Here is an 18393-nt window from a genome sequence, read left to right as displayed (position 1 = left end):
TGTGAACTTCCACCTTGAAGGCAGGGGTGCAGACCCCTCCCTGGTAGGAGACCGGGTGATTGTACGTGTGTTTGTGCTGGCTGTTTCAAAGCACTGTCAATAATGATCGACCACAGAAATTCCTGCATCGGCTCTGCAGGTGCCCCAAAGAGAGTCCTTGAGCTGGTGGAGCTGGTGTCGAGCAGTTCCACCTTGACTGGGAGAGCGTTGAGACCTGTCAGAGCCATGGCAGCATCGCTTCTCCCCCGCGCCTGCACCTCCCCGTCAGGAAGCCAAGCTGAGCAGGGAGAGCCTGGCCGGCAGACACATCGCCCAGGCAATCAGAGGAGTAGATCGCTGGCACAAAATCCCAGTCCAGCCCCGCTCATAATTCCTGCGTGGCTGGGAAGGAGGTTGACAAATTAAATTAGCTGGCACCTTTTTAAATTTCTCCCAAAACTAAAATTGAACAGATGAGTAAAACCAAACCAAGCTCAAATCATTGGTTGAACTTCCTGATATTGTTTTTGACTGGTTATTTGGACCAGCCCTCCAAGGCCCACCCACTAAAACACCTCTGTCATTTGAAAACTCTGTCATAAGAGAGGAAATATTCTTCAGTGAGTAAATGCCACAGCTTCCTTTCTTCCGCTATCATGATCTCTTGATGCTTATTTGCTTTTCTGATGCCATTTTGTGCCTCCAGGCTAAATTCTGCCTTTCCTTTATGCAGATGTACGGGGAGGAAGGATTCCTCACTCACCCCTGGGCATCCTGCATGAAAATTTGGGCCAAACTGCATGTCCTGTGTTCTGTTTTGGCTTGATCAAGATGCACAGACAGAGGGAAAGGATGGCTGCAGAAGGAGGCTGTCCCCTGTTTTGCACTAGAAAATGTTGCACCTCAGAAGGCATGAGCCATGTGTTTCTTTGTAATCTCCCTAATACTTCAAAAGTTGGCTTTGATCCTCTGATATTATTTGAGCTAATGCCCAAACCCTATTAAGCAACCTTGTGACAGGGACTGGAGGGGAAAGGATTGTGCAATTTCCCATCAAGTATTAAAAAATCAGTATGGAAAGTTGTAAAATGTCAAAGTTGCTGCAGCCAGCAGTAGCTGTGAGACCCAGAAACATCATGGTCCACTGATGGCGTCACAGGTCCCAGGACCCCGGTGGTCTCCCGGGGCTGTGCTTGCTCTTCACACACACCAGTGGGTGCTGCAGGGCTCGCTGCCGGTCCCTTCCCTGCCTGCAGGCTGGGCTGGCACGAGTTAGCATTTTCTGCAGTTTTTTCTTGGCATAAAGCAACTGGCAAAAACATTTCACCGGTCTGTAGCTCCCGAAGAAGAAGTCCACATTCCTCCCTGGAGGCCTCAGACCAGAAAACCTTTAATTCAGAGCAGCACTTTGATAGATATTTCACCTTAATCTAAGCACACATTTAACTTGGGACCCAAATGCCTGCTGAAGCCATTGGTACCGGGCTCGGGCAGAGGGAACACTCAGCACCCAGGTTCTGCCTATCTTGATTTGACAAAGGCCAGAGATCACATGTAGAGGCAATCAGTGGCAAAGAGTAAAGAGAGAGAGCAAGCTAGAGAGACAAAGAGACAGAGAGAACGAACAGAGGCTCGTCATGTCGCTTGTTACAGTACTGGAAGGTGCTTGTGCTCTCTGACAGCAAAGGTGACATAAAAAAACCTTTGCAGAACAGACCAGACCAGAGCACAACGGGCCAGCTTTGTTCGTCTTTCCTGATGGGGTGACTCCAGTGCTTAGGATCGAGTGCCAGCAATGCCAGTCATTTCTGAGCCTTTTGTTTAAAAAAAACCAAACAAACAAAAAAAAAAAAAAAAAACACCAGCCAAAACTATCCTCCAAGTTTACAGAAGTTAGAAATCACCAACCAGCTCATCTTTCCTTAATCACCATCTGTGGTGCCGGTCACCAGAACGTCCAGGTGAAGCCAGGATGGGTGCACAGTTGAGCATGCTTGAAAGCACAAGGGAATGCTGCAGAGAGCTGTTTGCTTTGCATTATTCACACTCTTCAAACTCTGGGAAATTGCTTTTCCTCTGACTATACTTCACTGTAATTTTTTCAAGCTGAACTGGTTTGGATAGAATAAGTCTCTGTTCTGAATCTTCATTAGAAATGTCAATTGACTTTGAATCTTTTTGGAAGGTCCAGAAAGAAATAGAAGACTTTCAAGCATCTTTGTGCTTTTGGTGTCTGGAAGTCACTTCTCTCACAGGAGGGAAAAGAAAAGAAGCAGATCTATTTGAGTAATTTAATCTGTATAAAGTAATTTACTACAAGGCAACAACACTTCAGTACTCACTGCTTTTATGTTCCAGCACACAAGTATCCTTGACCTCGCTCTTCTCTAGCCTCAGTTGTGTTTCAGCTAACTCTTGTAAGAAGAAGCCTCCCTAAGGAGCAAATCTACAACTCGAAGTCATGACTTCTTTTGCTCAAAAAAGGACCCAGAGTAGTGAATCAGCTGTATGTATCTCCTCCCTTTATATGGTTAGGCTGTTCCAGCGCTTTCATCATCTCAGGTAAAATTAGCACTATAGTAATTACCCTGGGCCAAATATACAGCTGGTGAAAGTGCACATATTTCAGAGGGATGAAACTTGAGATGGAATTGGCAAGCACCAGCCCCTTTTATTGAGGCTAACGTAAGGAAAGTGATGGGAGCTATTTCCGTCCCACATCCACATGTGCAGACACACACTCACATGCGACGCTTCCACTCTGCTCTGATTTCCCCCGCTAGAGCTTCACGCCCAACTTACACCCAAGCGTAAGGGTTTCCAAATTATCCCTCCACATCTTTGGTACCATATCAAAGGAAAACTGCGGGTTTTGGTCTTCTGTACTATCAGCCGTAGGTTTGCTGGAGGGTTTTGGGAAACGGCTTGTGGCTGGTGGTATGTAAAGGGACGCAGGGTTGATATTTTGTGTGACTGTGAAGAACTGTATTTGATGGCTTCACCTGGTACTTTTCCAAAAAGAAGGATAAAATGAGAAGAACGAGAAAGATGACCCCGTGAGGCAAAGCGCTATGGGCCCTCCAACAGAGTGGTGCCAACTCAGGACTGGCACTCTGCTGTACCCTCTCAAATGAAACAACCGGCAAAAGAAAGGTGGATTTTTTGCCTATGGAAAAAGTGATCACCAAAGAGAAGAGGTTTTAGTCAGTATATACGGTGAGTAATTCCAAGAACAGCAATAAAGTACTTATCAAATTTTGCTTCCCGACTCACATCCTACCACAGGTCACTCTGGAAGCTGTCCCATTGAAATTGGTGGGGTCACATTTACTTAACATGAGTAAGGCCCTTGACCTGGGTGGGCAAGGAAGGTTTCCCCTTGGGTACACCCACCAGGGTCTTTTTTGATTTCCTCTTGGAGATCGGAAAGAGAGTACCTACCCATTTATGAATAATTCCTATTTTTCATGCCCCATTTAGGACATAGCTATCACAATGAGGCATTTATCAGTCAAAATTTGTGGTAGAAGCACCCAGTGCGGATGCTTCACCAAGCCACGGTACCGAGCAGTGGCACCGGGGAGGCTTTGGGACGGTCTCCTCTCCACTGCTGTTTTGTACAACGGTCACATAAAGGCCGTCAGCTCATTTTGGCACCTGGATGGAGCAGGAATCGTGCCGAATGAACATCAGACCAAAAATAGTCCCTCCCCTGTCAGGCAAGTCTGAGAGACACCCTGTGATCAAAGATGGGGAAACACAAGGAACAAATACAATGCCCAGTAGTCGCAGCAGACCAGCTGCCTGACAGTTGTGGGGCTTCCTACACACGCCGCCGCGGAGGAGACTCTGAAGAAAGGATGTGAAGAAGAATGATGATATAGATGGTTCAGCAGATGTTTAATTGGAGCTACTCCCATGCGTGAGAGAACGCACGAAGCCGTTCAATGGAAAATGTGCATTCAGAAGTGGACATGGCACTGAATATGAGATAATTATTAAGGCATTTCTATTTTGGAGCCCTTCTGTGTGTAGTTTTACATAATAAACGTTAACGTTGCCTTTCTACACGCACACATGTTCCCCGGTCCAAACAAACAAGCAGTTTTTTTGCTTCTTGTCACTGATACCTCTTGAAGTAAGTATCTTTGGCCACAAATAGATCATTGCCCTATTTGAAAAGTTCCTAGTGGAGCGTAGCCAGTTCTGACTGGCTATATATACCGAAGCTGGCAAATCAAGCCACCTCTCAGCTTTTGCTTCTATATATAAAGAGGAATGATATAGAATAAATCAGCTGGACGGGGCAGATGTCAAATCAGTTTTTATACCGAAATCATTTTCTTTCGGAGTTTGATTTATCCTGCGGCGCCTGAGCGGGGCAGCTGGAGGAAGCTCCGACACCCCTCCCCAGTCCCAAGGATGGTCAGGCAACCCCAGGAACTGCCTGACAAGGGGTTCTCCGCTTGTGCCGTGGTTGTAGCACCGCTTTTCCACCTGACACTTGGCGACGGCCGGCGGATCCACCGGCGGGGCCGGCACCCCACCGCTCCCCCAAAATTATGGTCGCGCAACGCCGCAAAGCTGCCCCTGAGGGAGCACGAAGGGCGGGCCCCAAGCACAGGGGCTTCCCCGGAGCTTCGGGGCGTTTTGGTCCCGAGGGGCTCCGGGGGAGCCGGGGGGAGAGCGGGGCGGGCTCGGCCGGGCCCAGCCGGGGCGACCGCGGCTGAGGAGGGCGGGGGGGGGCGCGGCCGCGCCTCAGGCTGCCGCCAGGTGGCGCCCAAGTGCCCGCGGCGGCGGCGGGAACGGGCGGGAAGGCGGCCGGCAGCGGGAGCGGGCGAGGTGGCGGCGACCCCCCGCAGGCCGCGGGGCCCCGCTGCCCCCTGTACGGGGCTGGGAGGTGCCGAGGGAGGGTTCGTGCTGGGCCCAGACGGATGCAGGATTTGGGGGACGCAACTGGGGTGGGCAACTGCCGGGCGTTTGTGACAGCCCCCAGGTAACCGCGTCTGGGGCAGCGCGGGGCAAACGTGGGCTGGCAGGTGGCAACCGCACGGCTCCAACAGCCCCGGCGTTCCGGGGAGCCGAAAGGCACCTGCCCAGCTTCGGACTGCTCGTCCCTGATGTTTATCTCGTTCCCCCATCGCCTCCTCAGCCACCGGGACTGTCCCCAAGAAAAGCTTTAAACTCCGCAAGGAGCTCCCGTGTTGTGATTCTAAGCTCCGTGAAACCATCGATCCACATTTTTCAGCCCAGACTAAAACGAATTGCTTCTTGTTTCTTTTTTTGGTGTCGTTTCTGTCACGCTTCCTCTTGTCTGCTTGGAAATGAATTTGTTGTCGGATGCTTCCCTAAATGGGCCTCTTGGGCCCACCACAGACACACCAACTCTTTCTGTTTGCAGGTTCCCAGCTCAAAACCAGCAAAGATTTAAGAGCTTAAAAAAAGCTCATGAGCAATTTTTTCTTCCCACACAAACACTTCCGATACCCTGAAAGGTACCTGTTATTTCCTGAAGCGAGCGTAACTGTGTAACTGTAATGCCTCTCCTTAGGTACGCAGCTGAAGTCAGACCTCCTGCACAGTGTGTAAGAAACAAGGGATAAACAAGGGGATTTATTATGCCCCACATCTGAAAATCAGCTTCACAGAAAATATGCACTAAATGATACATGATAACGGGGAAGGAAATGCCAGCCGCCTTAATGAACGGTGGTAGGCAAAGCTGGAAAAATAAATTATATAATAATCTCTTATTATATTCCCTTTGACATAAACTAATCTTGACCCAGAACAATAGTGCTACTTTCCAAGAGAAAATAACCAAGATGCAGCTATAATCATGATTCAGGAGTCCAATGCAAAGTGGTTTGTATTTCCTCTTTGTTGTTAAAATTCTGCTTCATCTGGTAAATTTGGTGGAAAAGCTGGGAACGGGGTGAGCAACTTCCAGCTGAGGCAGAAAGAAACACCAGTTGCTGCTTCTTGGTTGGCTGGGAAGAAGCTGCTGAGCTTCAACCCAACGCACTGGCTTTGTGCCGAGGACCCGGGGCACACGTGCAATGCTCGGGCAGAGCGGGAGGGTACTGGTGTTTCTCTTCAGCTCCCAACACACTGAACAGCCCCGATTGCAGCCAGACACTTGCTTCTGGACTGGGGGGCACTTGTATCCATTCCAGTGGGATGACTCAGGGGTTAGGTCTGTGTTTCTGCTGAGGACACCTGAGTTATTACTTCTGCTCGGTTTCCGAGTCTTGCTTGCCTTTGCATCGCTCAGCTCTGCAATGGGGATGAACAAAACCAAGTGGAAATCCTTGCGAAACATCCGCATCTAGAAAGAGCAGATGGGCGAGGAAATTCTCCCTCCTACTTACCCAAAGCTGCTGTGTGCCGCAACTCTTTCCTGGTTCCTCTCCTAAGGCAAGGAGGGCGTAAGAACTGGTTCCACCAAGAGCGCAGTCAGGCTCCACCTAAATGACGTTACAGAAGGAGTCTGCGCATTTTGTGTGCTTGTGTATCCCTCCTGCATCTCTGTCCATTCCTGTCTTATCCACCTGGTGCTCGCAAAGATCCCTCACCAGGTGAGGAAGGTGCAGGTTAAGTAAGAAAGCTCTGGATGCAGCTGCCGTGCAGGAGCGTGTGTGCGCGTCCCTGAGCAGGGCTTTGTTTGGCTCGTTCCCTCAAACAAACAAGAGTTCATGCTACCAAGCTTCCACAGAATGTATTTATTTATAACTTTGCGGGTTTGCTTGCGATTTGGCGTCTTTTAAAGTCAAAAGTCTACTCTGCCCCTTGTAAATCTTTCCCTGACCTCTTAGTGCATAAGATACAAAAGATTAAAACTGTGGCTGAATGGAAGAAAAGTAAAATGTGCTCTCACAAGGTGTGTGGTGGAGGCATGGTCTTTATTCATAAAAATGCAGTGCGTGCTTTACTGTACATTATTACACGTAGTTTTTATACTGGGATAAATATAATTAAAATATCAAACAGAGAAACCCAGAAAAAGCCAGACTGGTTGAGACCAGTGGTTCAACCAGTATCCTGTCTCCAGCACTGGCTGGTATCAGATGCTGTAGATAAAAGTAGAAGAAACTGTATAGTAGCCTGTTATGAATTAACATGCCCAGGAGAGAAGTTTCTTCCTGACCCTCATCAGTTTGTGGTTGACTTATATGCCAAAGCATACTTTACTATACATGCTCACGTATTTATATCTATCTGTACCAAGAAGCATGTGACAAAACGCTCAGTCAGACTCCTGGTACTTTCACTTACAGGAAAGTCATTCCGAAAGAATTTTTTTTCACTGCAAGAGGCTCACGCAGTACATAGCTTGGAGAGGGAAAGGCAGCTGCGATTCACAGCTTAACGGGGGAAACTACTTTTACCAACAGCACCCGAAATACGTACCTTTCGAAGCTATTTTGGGGATTTTGATTAAGCAAATACTCACACGTGTGTATTTACTTGTAAAGCGGCCAGTTGAGCAGATTTGATGTCAGACATTCCCCTTGTCTGAAAACCATAGGATCACAGAAAAACGGGGTTGAAAGGTCAAGGCAAGGCTGACCATTCTGTAGCACTCCTGACAGCCATTTTCTCCAACAGGCTCCTGAGGGCCACCACCACCACCACCGAGATCACACACCCCACCGATCTGCCAGCACTTCACCTTCTTTGTGACAGTTTCCTAATTAACTTCAATCTCTTTGGCTTCAGTTTAAGCCCATGTTTTCCTGCCCTATCCTCCAGATACAAGGCAACAGATTGTCCCTTTCTCCTGAATTACAGTTGTGGTGTTGGAGAACTGTTTCCTTGTTTCCCAACTCCTTTTTTGGACTGAAAGACCTTGAGTTATTTCCCTACTTCCTCACTGTTTTCTAGATCCCCGGATTCTCTTCAGATTGCTCCATCTCTTTCCCAAAGTGTGGTGCCCACCATTGAGTAAAGTAACCTGGCCAAGATCTTTCAAAGACAGAGGAGTGTGGAAGGATTACTTCACATGTCTTGAAGGCTGTGTTCTACTTTATACAATCTGGATGGTATTTTTTCCAACACCACATAAGTACCAAGTCCCTTACACATTTTTCTACATTCCTTCCCATTTTCTAGACTGTTTCCCCAAAGCCTGCCAGTGCTCAGATCCAGGATACAATAAGCTGTTTTCTACTGCAGTTAGAGATGGATGCTGCTGATGATTCAGCATATAAAACAGGCTAATTAACGAGCTTTGGAATAACCACCTCCCCCTAGGCTTGTTAATATGCTTGCCTTTACCTAAAGCAATCACATCTATCCAAAGACAAGTGCTAGCAAAAGAGAAATGCAAATATATTAAAATAATGCAGCGATACTACTGTACGGAGTAAATTTCAGGGACAAAAAAATTCAGCATGCTATTTTTCTTCATTAAATGTGATGAGCTCATAAAAACTTTTAATTAGTCAGAATGATGTGAATGACTCGTCAGACCTAATTTTAGCAGCCTAAAGTTAGCGAGCATTTCCACAACAGTCATCTCATCTCATCTCCTTCAACAATAAATGGAGAGGGATGAACACTTCCAGGATGAACACATCCTATTGCCTTCAGCTCCCTAAAAAGCCAGAGTCAGATGGGAGGAGCTCCTCTGTGAAGACAGAAAAGTTCTAGTAACCACAGAGAGCCTCGACTAGTAGGCAAACACTTAATTTCTTGATGGCTGAGGTCAGGTGAGATAAATCCCATTTTAGGCAACCACAAATTCAGAGATAATTATTTTTACGTTAGCATGATAATTAAACACAATGCAAATTAACTGTAATCATCAGGGGAAAAGAGCATGATGAGATATTGCTTACTGAATAATTACAGAGATGTGCAGAGCACGAAACTTCCATGTCACAGACAACTTCAAAACATTAACACTTTCCTTTTTTTCCAAATCGAGCTGATAGCTGAGTATGTTGAATTTCTCTGTGCAGGATCATTTTTACACAGTCATTTCAGATGAATAAAAATAATTTCATTTTGACAAAATCACACTGTTTGGTCCTCACATTGATTTTTGTCTTTTTGAAGAAGTATAATGTACTAACAAGAAAAGCAAGGCTGACATTCTGAAATGAAAGACGTTTCGATTTAAAATATTGCACAGCTCATTCTAAAAACACGATCTTCTCTGTGAGGCTCAACCGGATTTTGTGGATTTTGATTTCAAACTGGAGGTCTCGTTTTGATTTCCGAGCCACGTGAAGGAGCCAGTTTGGCCAGCCCCAGCCCTCCCAGCCGTCAGAGCCACGTAACACAACCTGCGCGCAGCCCCCAGCCAGCTGACGTACCGCAGACCTCAAGCTGCTGAGGGAGTGGCAGTTCTGGGAATGGCTCACGACTAGGAAATGAGAAAAGCTCCCCAGGATCCCACCGTGGATCCCGCAGGACTGGGCAGGGTGTAAGCAGGCTTCCAAAGCTACCCAGTAATACTGGGTTCAGTGATTCTTACCAGTTCACTCCCTCCTACAACCAACAGCCCCACAGATTCACCAGTAACCCCAGGATGGGAGTTCTCTGAACTGCCGGGGAGGTGCAGGGTTATGTCATGATGGTGGGGGAGTTTCAGAGCCTCCTAGAGGGACTGGCTTCCAAATCAATTAGGCAGCTTCGAAAAACCTGCCCTAGAGGGCACACTGGTTTTGTTCCCTGCCTAGATTGTTATCTCTGGGTATGTCCAACACTGGTCCCTGCAGGGTAATAAAGTTTACAGTAAGTTTGCTCAAGTCCGGTAGCTGTCTAGTCAACCCAAATGTAAGCTGTTTTCCTGTGCCAACACTAATCTGTTACTGATACCCACGCTAACCAGTATGAAGCTCCTTCTAGCAGCTCAGCAGTGTATTACAATGTGGGCAGGCTGTCAGTGAGGTTTATAATATAAATACTTGTGCATATGAGTTCATTGTTTATATTCTAAAAGCTATGCTGTGACAACTTGTTGGAAGTGATTTTAATTGCAGTAAAAAGCTAGATTTGGGACTCTATTGATAGCCTACTTAAGGTCACAGCTGCTTTCCGATAAGAAATTTCTCCAGAAGGCTGATTGACAGCTGTCAATGGGTCTTCTGGATCTTCACAACTAGTGATGAGAGCAATGGCACTAAATGACTTTTGATTAGTATTAAATGACTTGATCTCCAGTGCCGACGTCTCTGCTTCTTTTTCCCGTGTCTTCTCGGTTCGGTTCCATTCTTGCTCCTTCCGATCCAGTTGCATGGCACTGCAGTGAGGAGCGTAAACTTCTGTGGTTTCTTCAAACTGTAAGCAATCCACCTTATAGTATTTTTTCTTTACGTGTAAGACATCGTTAAACCTGTGGCCCCAAAGAATCTCTCTGGGGACATACGAGCTTCTCGACTGATGTGAAGTTCCTGTTGAATCACCTGTGTAGACAAACGTGACCAAGATTTCAAAGTTGTCCTTGGCCAGAGCTTTCCGGTCTAGACCATACAAGGGGCTCTCGCTATCAATTTCATGCACGACTGTCACTGGTGTAACAAGTATGATCTGGTCGTTTAGCAACTTCAAGTCCTTGTATTCCATTGTCATTCTCCCCTCCTTGTCTTCCTTGTAGCGCAGGAGCTGAGCTCGTACCGAGCCCTCAACCATGTGATTCGGCCGGAAATCACCGATGCGCCACATGAGGCAGAATTTATCATCCCTTAAGCCAACTACAGCATAGTAGCTGAAACGAATGGTTTGAGCTCGTTTTCGAGCTGTAGCCATTTTAGCCAAGGCTGCTCCGATTATGAAGGTGTCAATAATGCAGCTTAATACTGACTGTAGGATAACCATGAGGATTGCAAGAGAGCACTCTTCTGTAACACAGCGGTAACCATAACCGATGGTCGTTTGGGTTTCGAGGGAGAATAGGAACGCTCCTGTGAAGCTGTGGACATTTGCCACACAGGGAGTTATTTCTTCATCATTGAATAAATCTCCGTGTTGGATTGCTATCAGCCAGAAGACTAGTCCGAAGAACAGCCATGAAAGAATATACGACAACGAGAATATCACAAACATATGGCGCCACTTGATGTCCACCAGTGTGGTAAATATGTCCACTACATAGCTCTCCCATTCCCCAAAGATGTGTTTGAAGTACACATTGCAGCTGCCATCCTTGTGGAGAAATCGATTCTGCAATCTTTTCATCCCCATCTCAGGGCTTTCTTGACAAGTGCCTTGGTAACTGATCTTATTTCCCTGTATGTTTACAGGCCTATAGCGACCACTCTGTTCAGTCATCTTCCTCATACCTGCCTTGTGGCATCAGTTTACAGAACACACTTGCGGTCCCAGGGGCTATTTGTTTTCTTTGTTCATTGGAAATCTATGAAATAAAAGAAAAAGTTTATTTTTGGTTTAATTTCCTATGCCAGAACTGTGTAACACCAAATCTAAATACAATTCACTCTGTGGCCATCACGAACAATTTCCTGAAGTGTACAGACTCTGACATTTATTGCACAACATAGCTCAAAAACTTAGGACTGGAAATATGAGGCGGCTAGAAATTCAACTCGTTAGAAATGTCCATATCAATACCAAAATTTGGTATGTACATGAAAACAGATATCAAAAGCCGTTGTGGTGACCCCGCTGTGAGTATCTCTTCTAATGTTCTGGTGAAGTAGCGTTCAAATCGGGATGGGCTCTCATGAACAGTCATGAGAATGACACGAACGCTCTTAAAGTTAGCCAAATATTTGAGGTAGTATTTGTTGCATAATTGTTTGTTTTCCTCCATTAGAAGAAATGCCTAAGAAATAACTCTCATTTAGACATGAGACTTCAGTAGCATGGGCAGGCAAACTCAGTGCTAACATGTTTTAACCAGAAAACGTATAAAACACACAATCACTCATCATTATTCGTGTTTCAGTATTGCCCAGAAAAACCTGGTCATGGAATTGAACTTTACTGGGCTGGTGCTACAGAGACATATTTGTTCAATTTGTCAAAAAGTATTTACATTTCAAATGAAAAAGAAACTTCTCTCAGGTCCTGGAAACCCTCTCAAATAATTCCTTAAAACAAAACAAAACCAAAAAAATATCCAGCTGCCAAAAAGTTATTTCAATTTTTATTAATGAGTTTGAAACAAACACGCAGTATGTTAATAAAATTTGTGGGTGACACAAATTTAGGAAGTGATGTGAATTAGGAGATTCCTCTGTCAGATCAGGGAAAAAATGGATGCCTGCAGATTGCAACCATATGAACTTCAGCAGTACAAAGTGCTAGGCTATACGGTTAGCGACTAATAACAAGAACTTATGTTAGAAACTGAGACCTCATCAGCTGGAATCCAGTAAAAAAGGAAAGTCTCAGCTGAAGTAATCACTTACAGGATGCTTATGAATTACTTGTAGGATACAACACTGAAAAAGGCAAATGCCTTTTCCTGCAGGTCTCCAGCTCATTCCACCATATCCCAACCGCTAACACACAAAGCACTGACAAGTCAGAAGTGATGGGGTACACAGCTAGAACAATCCAAAATTTTTGCAAAATGTCATGCTCCTAACTGATATTTCTGAAGGAAGAAAGCTAATATTTTTGAGGAAAAGCTAATTATTCTTCCAAAAATTTTAAGCTTTCAACGGAAAAATGACAAGTACTTTTCCCATTTTTAAGCTGGTTTCAGCTGACAGAAGTTCAGATGTAGGTTTACAATGAAGCCAACATATTCATGGAAAATGAATTAAAAAAAAAAAAAAAAAAAGTTTCCTAGTGGTAGTCTTTTTCCTCAGGTCTTCATTCACTTTGCCTGAGTATAAATGACTGCACACACTTCAAGGCTGAAGAGAGTCAGGCCCATAGAGTGTAATATATATTGGATGGACTAGATTAACAGACCGAGAACTCTTCTCTCATCCAAGGAACAATGACAAGCATGCATAGACAGTATTCCAAAAACACTTAAAAGCCAAACATAGTTTCCATTTCTTTTTTCTTTTCTTTTTTTTTTTCTTTTTTTTTTTTTTTTTTTTCAGTACAGAAATGAATGTGACATATGGTGTCGTAGCCTCAGAATGTGGCCTTCATTAAAAAACACAACATTAATGTTTCCAAAAATACTTCTTGGAATACAGTCTTTGGAAACATTCATATGACTTGCTTTACTCATAGCTTTAAACAAACAGTGTAGCCTAGTCTATTGAAGGCTCTTGACTTAACATTTTATAAGTCATATTTAACAACAAACAAAAACTGGAAAACGTTGACTTTTTTTTTTTTTTTTTAAGAACCTCATAATGTGAGGTGTGAAAATGAAGCAAACTGTAATCAGAAGCCAATATAATCTTAAATAAAAAAAAACACATTAGGCTTAGACTGTTTTCTTATTGACTGATTCAAACTGGAGTTCCTTGAAAATACTCACAAACATCCTGGGATTCTAAAAGGGGCTAAAGAGTTCATGAATCAAAGGCTAATGAGTTGATTCCACTCTCTGCTGTTGTCATCATATTTCAAAAATGCTGTTTTGCTGGCACCACCTTGAGATTTTGTTGGTGCTGGCAAGAGTCACGGACCGTCACACAGGCATCTATGCGGCAAAGTCCACTCTGATTTTATAGTAGTCTATGAAACACAGGAGACAACTTAGGTTTGTGAGGCAACCTGGATTAGAAACTCTGCTTAGGGTCTCTCCTAAGTACAAGCTGTAGTAATACATGTCTGCTCACGGACGTCCGTGATGCATTTTTGACTGGTATAAATGAAGCCATGTAGTAATATGCTAGATTGGATTTTGTAAAACAATCAAATTATGTCTGTACCAAGAAAGGGAACGTGATGCAGAGCTTCCTAAACCAGAACCAAATAATCTAGCCCTGAAGCTAGATGGAGTAGAATCAGTGCAGAGCAACACTAGCAGACATATATTGCTCTCAGCATCTGAGTTAATCTTTCTCTGTCGTGTTGAAAATTGGATTGCTTGGAGCCATTTGGCATTGCACAGTGGAGACGTGCCCCAGATGACCTAAAATCCCAAATGTGCTTGAAAGTCTTAGGAAACAGCCTCCTCAGCCACTCAAAAACAGCTCAAAATGTTGCCCAGTATTTTGGGTGTGCTTAAAGGTAAGCCAAATCGGAACTTTTCCAGGCTACCTCTTAAAGTCTTTGAAGTGCAATAAGAATAATGCATCACAATTAATAGCTCTTTTACATTGTCTGATGTTGCTTGGGATATTTAAGTCTAAAAAAACCATCCTTCAATGTTTCTGGATTATGTACGTCTTTATTACCTGAGCTTCATTCATGCGGACGCTTTTAAACAGGCACGTGAATTTCCTACTCCAAATGAGAGGCAGTGAGGCTGTGAAGCCAGATGTTCATCGTTCCCTCTACTGAGACACGCCGCCTTTTGCACAACAGTCTGAAGACTATTATTATCACCAAATTTTAAAAAGGAGAAGACCACAGACTTACAACCGGACTTAAGAACTTAAATCTTAGAGCCATTTCAAAAATGTTATTTTTCAAAATGGAAATATTTTACACATCCCCAAGAAAGCCATACGAATCACATTAAAGGTCCTGCTACCTGGTAAAGATTAACAAAGGGGGTGGGGGAGGATTTAAAAACATTCTCTACTCACTAAAGCTCATGGATCGGTTGCTGCAAATGATTCTCAGATGTTGCCAGGAAGCGTTTTCACCTTCCCCTAACACTAACACAAACCCTCGCCCTTTTTTGTCTTGCTTTTACTTTCCATGTTGGTTTTATTTTTTTTTTTTTTTTTTCTCTTTATTTCTGGGCATGTTTGTACACATCATGAGCTTTCTCTTGCACACTGTTCTGTCGTTCAGAGGAGGAAGTGTGCTGAAATTTGCAGTACTTTTGCTAACCATTCTTATAAAAGTATTTTTCCCCCCCCCCCCAAATAAAAACACATCAGAGACAAAAATGGAGCAGTGAATCCAGGCAGGATAGCAGGAAGATGGAAATAGAGAAATCTCAAAGATTTCATCAGAGTAAATGGCAGAGAGGGTGCAGAAGTTCTTCAAAAGCTGGATGTCTCAGACTCAGAGCTCAGAAAATCAGCATATATTCTTCATTATCTAAGCCAAGGCTAGGATCTTAGTGTTGGATACTGAAACATGCTCAGGGAGATACCAAACTTCTCCAGAGGCCTGTGTCACGCGGTTTGCATACTGACCCCCCAAACCGCTATCTGTGAAAATGTCACCCCAGTTAGCTATGGGAGACAGGTAAGTAAATTCCTGTATTTCAAAGGTCATAAAGCAGTGCAGTGACAGAAATAGGAACAAACCCCGCACCTACTTTTCCCCAGAACTACCTCAAAGCAAACACTAGCAGAAGCAAGCCTTTTTATCATATTTATCATTTTCATCTAGCTCCTCTTGTATAGAGCAGCTGTGCCAGAAGAACTTGAACTCTTAAGTTACATCAGCTCAGAACAGCAATAACTTAAAAGCCTTAAGCAGCGAGTTTAGCCTTTTAAAGACTTGCCCTAAATGTAATTGTCAATTTAATCTTGATATTTTGAGTTCAGGGCTCAGTGTTTTATGAGGATAATCCCGATGCTGCACCTTAACCTAACACCCAATGGCTTGTTGCTACACCCATTTTATGACTATCTTTTCCCATTATGTAAACAAGTAGGGGTGAATTTTTGTTCAGTGACAACTTCAGTCAACAGCCTGTTTGTAAAACTGTTAAGCAAAACAATGTGAAGATCGTGGTTCCAGAATAATTCTGTTCTGAGATTAAATCAAAAAGAAAACAACTCAAAACCTCCAAATGAAATTGGGTACTCTCACTCTAACCCCTCCACACACATGGAAGTAGATCTCTCTCGCTAGTGTCAGTTTAGCAATCGCCTCAGTTTCCTGCTTCATTTTGGAAATGGTCTGAAAGGTTTCCAGTTTTAGTCATTGTTGTGTAACCCTGGAAGATTTTCAGCTCAGAGACCAGAGATGTGACAAGTAGAAACCTTTTGAGCTGCTTTGGAATTGACTCAAATACTTGTTCCTTTAAAAAAAAAAAACAAAAAACACCAAACCAAACCCAACAACCAAACCACCATCCACAAAATCTAAATAAATCTATTACAGGACAGCATTGAGACTCTTCCTTCCTTCTTTTTTTCCTTCCTTCCTTTCACTCTTCTTTGCAAAGGCATCTAGCTTCTGCTAATACAGCCAGTCTTTCTGCTTCTGGTATGGAATCCCCAGAGCAGGGTTGGCACATCATGATTCACCGTTTGTGTATCTCGTATCACGCACAACACGTGACTGCCCGCGGAGGTGTTTGCTGGCTGTCTCCGCCAGGTATGCTTCAGGACACACGAAACTGTGCTTGTAAATCTACTGCCTGCTTGGCTTGTAAGTCTGATTACCCTTAACCCACAAGACAGACTCATCTTTATGGTGTGAAAGCTTTCACTTGTCTCCTCTGGCCGAATGAAAAAGCGCAGTGATGTTCGCAGTTTCAGAAAGTGTCTGATATTCTTGGGCTCTAAGAGGTCATGCCTGAGAGCCTGATAAGCACAACTTTATGTTACAAGTGGGGTTTTTTTTGATATTTAATGTTCCTCATCTCATCTCAGCTCCCCACAAATGACTAAAGGGCATCTTTATAAGGGGAAGGGGAAAGCAAAATCCCCTAAACTAAATGCAGAGTCAGACCTGGAGGGAGCAAGGATGTAGGAGAGGCGTTCCCACCACAGAGCATGACCCGGAGCTCTCTCAGATCAGTTCGTGCTTTTGTGCTGACTTTACAGGAGTGGAGCCCACCCCAGCGGGAGCTTCAATCACAGACCTTGCTTACATCCATAGTAATGTATTTGAAGCCACAGGAGATTTTTTTTTTTTTTTTTTTTTTAAATGGTTCGTCTTTCCCTTTAAAATCAGTTTTGTTGTTCACATCACTTCAGCTTAGATGACTGAATGCAGTGGAGGGTTGGTAGGGCTGCGATTCACCGACCAGCAAGGGGACTCTGTCAAATTGTGACACACAGTTCTACAAGTGTCACCTTACAAGTAACACCCTTCCTCTCCGTCATTTTGTGTAGGTTGGTCTTTCAACAGCAGAAGAAAAAATTGTAAATACAGAAATAGAAGGAAACTTTGAACAGGCTAAGTAAGCTCAGAGCTGGAGAAAAAGGGTATTTCTTAGACTTCTTATTCAACACCTCCATACAGAGACAAGACCTAAAGTATCAATATAAAAGTGTTTGTTTACTAAACATTTTTAAGGATAGACATAAATAGCACAGAGCACCAGACCTTTGCACAGATTTAAGTCATGCAATAGTGCTGTAATGTACACTGGAACAACTCACAGTAACAGATATATTGACATTTAATTCATCTAAGTGAAACCAGATCTCCTTAAAACAAAACAAAAAACAAACAAACAAACAAACAAACTAAAAAAAAAGAAAAAGAAGTTTGGCCCCTTAAGTTTGAGAAGACAGATTCTGAAAGTTGCTCCTTGGTGAAGGCTGGTTGCCTGTTTCAGAGCCACAGGACAGGTTAAAAGTGAACCAGCCCCCTGCTTACCACTCAGAGCAATTCCCAAAATCTGCAGAAAGCTGAAAATGTCTATTTTAATTTATTCGCACTGTATGCACTGCATGGTTTTAGCCAGGAACAAGCAGTGGAAACACTGAAATACCATAAGAAATGGAAAGTGCTGGCAACTTGAAACTCTTGATTTCGGGCCTCACTGCCATTCTTTGTCTCAGACAATTTGGCAGGGTGAAACTTAAAACTGTTGACTGAGGACTCTCTTCCTCTTTTTAACCCTCAGCTCTCAGCAGCTCCCATACCAGGGTGACCGGACACAGCGTGTGCCCGACAGCACGACACCCCCTCAGCCCCCCGGGCAGAGGTGGGGTACACGTGGTGCACAGGCTGGGTGCAGCCGGCGAGCACCCGCAGGGTGCTGGGGCTGAGCAGGGGTGGCCCAGGGCTGCCTGGAGAACCCCAGTCCCCGGCCACATCAGGGGAACAAAGCGAATGGCAGGACCTGAGCCAACCCTCCAAGGTGGCTCTGCTGTGCACCCACACCTGCAGAGGGGCAGCTGGATCCACACAGGGCCACCGCCATCTCCTCCTGCCTGAAAATTCCTCCTTCTGGTTCTCTTCCCATCAGCGGTGAGCTGTTTGCATTTTGGTATCGAGCTGATAGGACCAAAGAGTCTCTATGTCTGGTCCCTGCAGCCCAAGATCTTAAAAATGGTACAGCTGGTACACATCCTAGACCCGAAAGTCTACCAGACACACAGACATGGAACAGCTGAAAAGATATATATTATATTCAGCCTTCCTCCTTTGGAAATCAGTAGCCAGCCTATTCCTTATTTCATCAGGCAGAATCCCCTGGGCTTTAATGCAAGTTAGCTGTGA

At 44.4% G+C, this 18393-nt stretch overlaps 1 protein-coding gene across 5 annotated transcripts in view; it reads right to left on the bottom strand.

Moving 5' to 3' along the window:
• Positions 1-6741: 6741 nt before the first annotated feature.
• KCNJ16 (potassium inwardly rectifying channel subfamily J member 16) overlaps positions 6742-18393 on the bottom strand; it is a 36503-nt gene continuing 24851 nt past the window's right edge. For all 5 annotated transcript variants that reach the window (XM_074922200.1, XM_074922198.1, XM_074922197.1 and 2 more), the window contains one exon: positions 6742-11341. In XM_074922200.1, coding sequence (XP_074778301.1) covers positions 9976-11265 — 1290 coding nt within the window. In that variant the 5' untranslated portion in view covers positions 11266-11341 and the 3' untranslated portion in view covers positions 6742-9975. The remainder of the gene's footprint in view (positions 11342-18393) is intronic.

The sequence above is a fragment of the Athene noctua genome, chromosome 18 (genome assembly GCF_965140245.1).
Source record: "Athene noctua chromosome 18, bAthNoc1.hap1.1, whole genome shotgun sequence".
Taxonomy (NCBI): Eukaryota; Metazoa; Chordata; class Aves; order Strigiformes; family Strigidae; genus Athene; species Athene noctua.
This window is presented reverse-complemented; position numbering and strand designations above follow the sequence as displayed.